Source organism: Crocodylus porosus, unplaced genomic scaffold (assembly GCF_001723895.1).
Source record: "Crocodylus porosus isolate Cpor-Errol unplaced genomic scaffold, CroPor_comp1, whole genome shotgun sequence".
Classification (NCBI taxonomy): Eukaryota; Metazoa; Chordata; order Crocodylia; family Crocodylidae; genus Crocodylus; species Crocodylus porosus.
Genome location: NW_017728912.1, coordinates 33,014,386 through 33,022,271, shown reverse-complemented (window position 1 = coordinate 33,022,271; position 7,886 = coordinate 33,014,386). Strand labels below are relative to the sequence as shown.

The 7,886-nt window shown below is 37.5% G+C and overlaps 1 protein-coding gene across 2 annotated transcripts in view; it reads left to right on the top strand.

The window, feature by feature from the left end:
* Positions 1–7,593, top strand: part of ERI1 (exoribonuclease 1) — a 17,681-nt gene extending 10,088 nt beyond the window's left edge. For both annotated transcript variants that reach the window (XM_019534240.1, XM_019534242.1), the window contains exons 5-7: positions 267–376; positions 4,630–4,744; positions 5,917–7,593. In XM_019534240.1, coding sequence (XP_019389785.1) covers positions 267–376; positions 4,630–4,744; positions 5,917–6,159 — 468 coding nt within the window. In that variant the 3' untranslated portion in view covers positions 6,160–7,593. The remainder of the gene's footprint in view (positions 1–266; positions 377–4,629; positions 4,745–5,916) is intronic.
* Positions 7,594–7,886: the final 293 nt, after the last annotated feature.

The following is a 7,886-nucleotide window of genomic DNA, read 5'->3' as shown; positions in this document are numbered from 1 at the left end:
AGGGGACCTACCAAATTTACAGGTTCCATGAAGATCACAGAATAATGAATTTGGTAGGTCTTTGCCTATGAAAGTCAAGCTCCTAGGCTTTCTTTGTTTCCAAAATTTGGAAAATAATTTTTTTTTCTAAGGCCTACTTTGTGTATTTAGGTCCTTGGAAAGAAAGTGATGTATAAGTATTAGTCCCTATATGTTATTTTATATTTCTAACACAGGTTTATTTTCTTTACAAAACCTGCCTCACTTCTGGTTTTGTGTGTTCTCAGGACCTCGTAGATGAAGCTGATGCCTTTCCTCAAGTCCTACAAAATGCTGTAGAATGGATGAGACAGAAAGAACTGGGGACTAAATATAGCTATTCCATACTGACTGATGGGTATGACTTGGAAAGGACGCACATTTTATCTTGTAATATTTAAATGAACTTTAAAACTGCAAAACATTTTAAAATTAACCCTAAGAACAAGCATATCCAAAATGACACCACAAAAAAGGTCAAACCATGTTATTTTCTTGCTTTGTTACTGTTGGGAAAATGAAATTGAATCCACTAGGTGGCACTGCTTCTCTTTCAGCATTCTGTTATGGGTTTATATGGACCCAAATCAAACCTAGCAAACATTTGATTGATTGATCAATCTGCCATCCTTCCCAAAAAAGGCTCATAGTGGCTTATAATAAAAGACAAAAACAAAACAAACCCTCTACAAACTAAACAAATTACAGAAGCAAAACAAAATATTAAAATAAGATAGTAAAACAGAACTGTACCCTTTCTGCCCCCAAACCTCACAATCAAATCCAATCTTGCCCACCCTCACCCCTCATGCTCCTCTGCATCTGACGAAAGAGAGTGCACCTCTTCTCAACCAAACCTTACTTCCCAATGCTGGTTCACCACAAAAGAACCCATATTTCCCCATATTCCTTCTCAACCCTACCCACTCCTATTCCCCTCATGCTTAGGGGAGTTCTCCTCCCCCCACCCCCAGCCCTTACTGTCTCTCCCAAGCCTGTATCTGTCTCTCACGTGGGGGTTCCAGCTGTTCCTAAAACCTACTCATCTTCTTCCCCTTGAAGGAAATGCAATTAAAATGAATTTCAGTTAAAAAATTAGAACAAACAATGCAATAGCCCCCCCACCCTTCCCCACACACCCTTTCATTGTTTCCATGCAGTGTCAGTGTTTATATGCCTCTCTGATTCTTGATTTTTCTTAAATGAAAGAATTGCTTTTGCATTGCTTTTTCTTAAATGAAAGAATAATAGAAAAAAAACCACACCGCATGGACATTTTTATGGTTGTATTCAGAGTCAAGAAAACATGAAAACTGAGTTTGCAACACCAGTCTAACACTAGTTTGCATAGTCAAGTTTTAGGTATTTTCCAGTTTCCGCTGCTGTTAATGTGTGTGGCATATTTAAGCAGAAACAAGTAATACGAAGTGCTTAGAAGTGCTTGAGAAGAAGGATGAGAGGAAGAGTGGCTAGACCTTTGGATTTGGCCTTGGGACATGCACATTCAGTTCATGGCTTAGCCAGACTGTTTTGTCTGACTTTTGGACCAGTCACTTAACTGACCGTGCCTCTTGGATTCCTTTTTCTAAAATAGGCATGGTTCTGTTTTCTTCACAAGGGTGTTAGGATCACAAAATCCATTTATAAATGTGATGTGCTTAGATGGTCTTGAGTACCTAGATAATTGTGCATGGGCAATATAATAGTGTTCCCGGAATTGTAATTTTTCATTTTATAGACTCACCATAGGGCCAAAAGGTACAATTATAAGCTTGTTTCTCTTCCATAATGTACATCAGTTAATTGCCCTGGTCAATTTTCATTTTTTATTAACTGAACTATTAATGTGTAAATGTCTTTGCATTGCTTTTTGTTTTAAATGAGAGAGAATTAAGCAGCACAGGCAATTTTAACTGTTAATCTTTGTGTGACCCCAATTATTTCAGAATTATTTTATTGAAGTGAATGGTGTCCAAAAAGACTGCTCATTTTTGTTCTTTTGTTTGTCTGGAGTAAAACTTCTGCTAGGCTGGTTTAACAAGACAGCAGTTTATAATTCTGGTTATTATATTGTTCCAGAAGGAAAATGATTTTTATTATCTTTGGTTTGGGGTGGTGAGTGGAGATGTTAAATGAAAACAAAGAATTCAAGAATGCAGTGATCCCTTTTGACATCTGCAAAAATTTCCCTGCCTACGAACTATTCTTCCCCTCAAAACCTCCCCCCCAACAACCTATGATTAAGTAGGATATTACCTTCCTTTTAAAAATAAACTGCTGGGATCACTCCCTCTCCCAACCCAGTCAGCCCTGCATGCCAGCTGGAAAGAACATACAGTGATGTCACAAAGGGACGGGATTTAGTTTGTCTGTAATGTCTTACTGCATGCAGATAACAGTGTCTGGCTCAGCTATGATTTTTTTCTAGTTGTTGTTTTTTTAATATACATGTCCAAACCAAGAAAATATACTCATCTTCACTGAAGACTGTTCATGCCAAAACTAAAGCTTCAAGTATTTGTTGTAGCCATTAAAAATAATATTTTGTTAGCCATTTCTACCATGTTCACCATGTAAAAAGCATGTTTTATCTGACCCACCACTTCCAGGTGGGTGCAGTTTACTCCAAGAAACTCCATCTTTAGGCTGAAGTAAAAATTTCAGGGTACAAGGTGAATGGCTTATAAATTATTAAGTGTATGAAGACAGGAATAGAAACGTAATGAAAACTACTTTTTTTTAAAGGACACACCTACATTGCCTCCATGCTGCTCAGGGAGTGCTGTGGAGAAACCATATTGTCCACACACTCCAGTTCGGCACATACAAAAGCAGAGAGCCTGAGGTACCATAACTGCCTGGGGGTGTACCTGAACATATATCTAGAAGCCTTTGGAAAACAATCTGACTGTAGGGGTTAGTGAACTTACCCTCTGCTGAAGTGTAAAGTTTGGGGCTTCACAAAGCCATTGCAACATGCTCAGGTAGAGCCAGTGTGGGTTGAGCTGCATGGTATGCTACTGCCTGGATACTAGCCTGAAACCTGGGAGTCCTGGTGCCAGTTTGGGCTTTGTTAGTAACTAGCTGCATGTCCTTGGGAAGTTCCTTCCCTTTGGTCCCATCTCTTTAGAGCATGAGGTCTTGGGGGCAGGGGCTGACTCTCACCCTGTGGCTCATTTCTGGCATTTTGTGTGTGATGGTGAGTGGAAGTAAAACGGGCAGGACATGCTACTACCCTCAGGCACATAAAAGCATAAGAAGTGCCATAGTGGGTCAGACCATTGATCCACTTAGCCCACTATTGTGGCTTTGACAGTGGCAGCAGTAGATGCTTTAGAGGGTAGAACTGGGTACATCTAGTATGATCTATGTCCTGTTTGTTACCCTCCCAGGCAGCTACCATCATTAATTTAGAGATGCCCACTGTTAGTTTAGAGATGTATGATATAATGACATAAATATTTACCACAGTCCTTTACATCTAATAATCTTAAAGAGTTTAAGATAAATTACAAAGTACAGACTTTAGAAATAAAAATCACTTTGGTCATCAATGAAATGTGGTTGCTTTTAGTATGGAAGTCAGTGCCAGTTCTTGAACAGTTCAGAACAGTGGATATTGTTCCACACATTAAATGTAAAGTGTGCATTACAAAGGCAGGATACAAGTTTTTGAATTTGAACTTAGCTGCCAAACCTGAGTCAATACCCTTATTCTTGGTTTGGGAGAAAAAAGAGATCTTGAGCTTTTAAGTGCAGTTGATTTCAGAATTAAGTGATAGGAGTACCTGCTGCCATGTCTTTACTAACTTTTTAGATGAGTGCCTAAAAGTAAAAACATGGGGAAAGTGAGGGTGGGCTACTTTTTTCTATAGCATGAGGCTTGGTCCTGTTCCTGGCACTCTGGAAGTGTATAACTAATGATTTTTGTGCCATTGTAGTTGCAAAGCATTGCCAGTCATTTCTGGGATTTTGGGGTTTTTGTCTTTTTTTTTTTTTTAACCTATGGTATGAGGTAGGGTGCTTTCGGCTTTGTAATTTGCTATGTGGTTTGCAGTGGATGAAGTTGGATGATTTTTAGGACTCTTCGGATAAATGTTTGCTTGAGAACACAAGGGATTAATGGCCTAAGAGGTCCCTTCTAGTCCCATGTTTCTAATACCTAGAACTAATTACATCAAGTAGCTCAACTTCACTGCTCTCTTCCTGACCCCGAAAAGATACCTTACTCACATATACCACAGAAGAGTCTGTTACAGAGTAGGGACTTAAATTGGGAAACCACATGAATATCCTGGCCACCACTGTTTTAAGGCATGAATATGTGCGGTGTTTCTGGTTTTGACCAGAAAGTCCATCATGAGCTTGAGATATTTTCTTGATTCAAATTTCATTGTAACTGATGCTTTCTTCTCTGCTGAATGATGTTTGAAAAAATCCTGACCAGTTGTAATTGGGTGTTACGCCAGATTGGTCCTTTCTACCAGTACCCAAAGGAAAGATACATAGTCATGTACTGCATGTTCTGTGTCTAGTCTGTTGTGAATAATTTCTACTGTGTTATCACTTAAGATTCCTTGATAAAGTTTTGTTTCCATCTTTTCTTTAAAGATCTTGGGATATGAGTAAATTCCTAAATATCCAGTGTCGTATTAGCCATATCAAATATCCCTCTTTTGCCAAAAAATGGATCAATATCCGCAAATCATATGGCAACTTCTACAAGGTTTGTATGGAGATTTGTTTGTTTTTCTGGGAAAATTGAGTCTAAATAAAAATAATATATATGAGTCTTGCACAAAGTCTTATTATATTATGCCATGACCTTCCAGTTTCTGTTGTTTAATTAACTTTTGAACATGCTTAGTGTCCTGAAATCCCATTTAATTCTTGAAAATTTTTCTACCTATTTCACTGCTTAAATATAGATTTAAGAGCTTAACTTCTGGTCTCCTACTTAAAAATCTCTGAACATATTTTCACAATTCCAGTTTTAAGTAATTGTTTAGATTTGTGTGCACTAGAACTAGTTCCTCTAGGTAGGCTGTCTAGATTTAGTAATGCTGTTGCAATCATTGCTTTACATCTTCAACACTACACTAAAGAGCTTATTCTCACAATTCTCATGTTGTAGATAAGTATCCTTATTTGTTTTAAGACTGAGGATCATGGGGAAAATGAGGTGAAAGAGAAAGCTGCACAAGTCACTCTGAGCTAGAATTAAAATTGGGAGTACCAAACTCAGACATTGGATCTTAGTATGCTTTTGTGTTCTGATGAGCCTGCTGTAAGTTCTGCTGAGTTTAGATTCTAACTCAGGGGCAGGCAATTATTTTGGGTGGAGGGGGGAGTTACTGAGTTTTGGCAAGCCATCAAGGGCCGCGTGACAGGCAGTCAGGGGCAGATAACTGTTCATTTTGTAAATGTTTAGGGGTCTTGCGGGCTGGATAGGATGGCCTTGTGGGCCGCATTTGCCCACCCCTGGTTTAGCTCTTGCCGTCTAAGTAGAGCTTGAATCATCATTTCGTACATCTGTATGTATATCTTCAAGGATTCCTTCATATTCAGTTCAGCTACTGGAATCTAGGAGAAGGGTATTTCAGATGTCATTTTGACCCTGGTGGAAACTTCTATACTCATTCTCACTGTTGCCAACATTGGCAGAACTTAAACAAGTGTTGTTAATGGTAGATACACATAGATAATATATGCCTTAATAATAGGGCTGTTCTGAAAACTGATTGTTTGCGAAGTGCTTTGATACATGAGCCAAGGTGAATGGAAGTGTCAAGCAGCATTATACAAACTGTCACTAGAATTTACGTAGAGTAAGAAAGAGTTTTTCCTATTCAGATGTTTTAAATCAGATTTCATAATATGGTTCAATTCCTTCATCAGGTTCCCAGAAACCAGACCAAGCTGACAATCATGCTTGAAAAGCTGGGAATGAACTATGATGGGCGACCTCACAGTGGACTTGATGACTCTAAGAATATTGCACGGATAGCTATACGAATGCTTCAGGATGGATGTGAGCTGCGTGCAAATGAGAGAATGCATGGTGGGCAGCTAATGACTGTATCCTCCTCTGCTCCAGTAGAGGGAGCCCCTGCTCCACAGATGCCCCATCTTAGAAACTAGCAGTGAAAGAGTGCTACATAATGAACCACTGTTGAAGATTTAGACTGCAAAGACAGCTGATTAAATGACCATTTTGATAAAACAGATCTTCAGAGCAAAATGTGTGAGCACCTTAAATAGCTTTCTTTGTTTAAAATAAAGGGGATGTGAACTCTTGTTCTTTAACATTTGCGTATATGACTTTTGATACTGATGGTGTTTTAAAAAAAAAATTATCTGGTGTCTTTTTTAAAGGTAAGGTTGATTACCGTATATAAGATCCAAGCAGGGTTTTAAGATTTTGTTTATGAAGAATAATTAATTCAAACTAAAATACCTGATTTGTTTACCCATTGTGCTCTTCTTTCCCCAGCCCACATGCTGTATTGTAAGTGTCTAACATATTGACCAACATTTGCATATGTATAGGCTACTGACAGAAGAACGATACAGAATGTTGACCAGATTGGTATCATTTACCTTGCCAGTTGATAGAGGCAGATAACCTCCTCTGTTCATCTAGACAAAATGGAGGCATTATTCACGGTTTTAATTGTTTTAAAATCTTTAGGGAAAAGTCTGGAGAGGAGGAGGGATGTGTGTGTGTGTTAAGAAATGTGTGTCAGTTTCCACCTCAATTTTGAGTGGCCTTGGTGAAGAGCTAAGTATTAAGTAAAAATAAAACTTTTATTTGTATAGTTACAGAATTCCTGGGGGGAGAGGGGTGGGGGCGTTATTACTTGGGGGATTTTACAGGTAGGCTTTTCAGTCATTGGGATTTTTTGTATTTCCAGGTACTGCTTTACCTATTTCTGCTCTATTCATTCCAGAATAAAATGAAGTACAGTACAGCAATTTAATCTCTTTTAGAAACCTGGAATTCAGTGAGTGTGAGTGACTTAAAATGCAATGCAATATTGAAATTAATATGAAATATGGCTTAGTATGCTTTTTTCTGTCATCTGGATATTCTGTAAAAAAAAAAAAAAAAAAGTTAAGGCCAAAGATACTTACAATTACTTGTATACAGATATGCCAAACAGTTGTGGAAGCTGTGAACTTTTATGTCAAAATCTGCTTTTGGAATTTGAACTAATTTGTTTACAAGCTGGGCCTTCCTAATAAATACTTTTTTTTTTTTTTTACTGACACACAAATGGTTAGTGTTTTAATTAGGCCTAGGTCTAATTTGGTTTAGTTCAGTACGTGCTTTGACTGAGAGCATTAATTACATTGATCCTAAATTAGTGATTTGTTTTTAAAACTAAGACAATAAATATTTGTATCATTCCAGAGTCAAAAAAAAAAGTTAATTTGCCTTCCCCAACGTAAAATTTTTCTTTATGAACTTCCTGTATACAGAATAAGTTCACTCTAATCAAGGATTTCAGGAAACAAACTGATGGTGTCTAGCTCAATTTGTAATCAGCTTTTCTATATTAAAAATTACCATTATCTAGAGGTTTTTTCACTTTTTACTAAACACTTGAAACTAGGTATAGTAAACCTAAAAATAAAGCATTCTCCCCTTTTTAAATTGCATAATAGAGATAAGAATCATCAGATAACAAGCTTTTTCCCCTCCTTTCAGTGTATTGGAAAACTTTTTTGAGGATGCTGTATCAAAACAGTGGTCCTTTTTACATTTTTTGCTGTTCCTTTATATGAAGCTTTTTTATTTTATCACTTTAAATATATCAATTTACAACTAATAAAGTTGCTCCTTCTTAGGGACCTACTGCATTTAC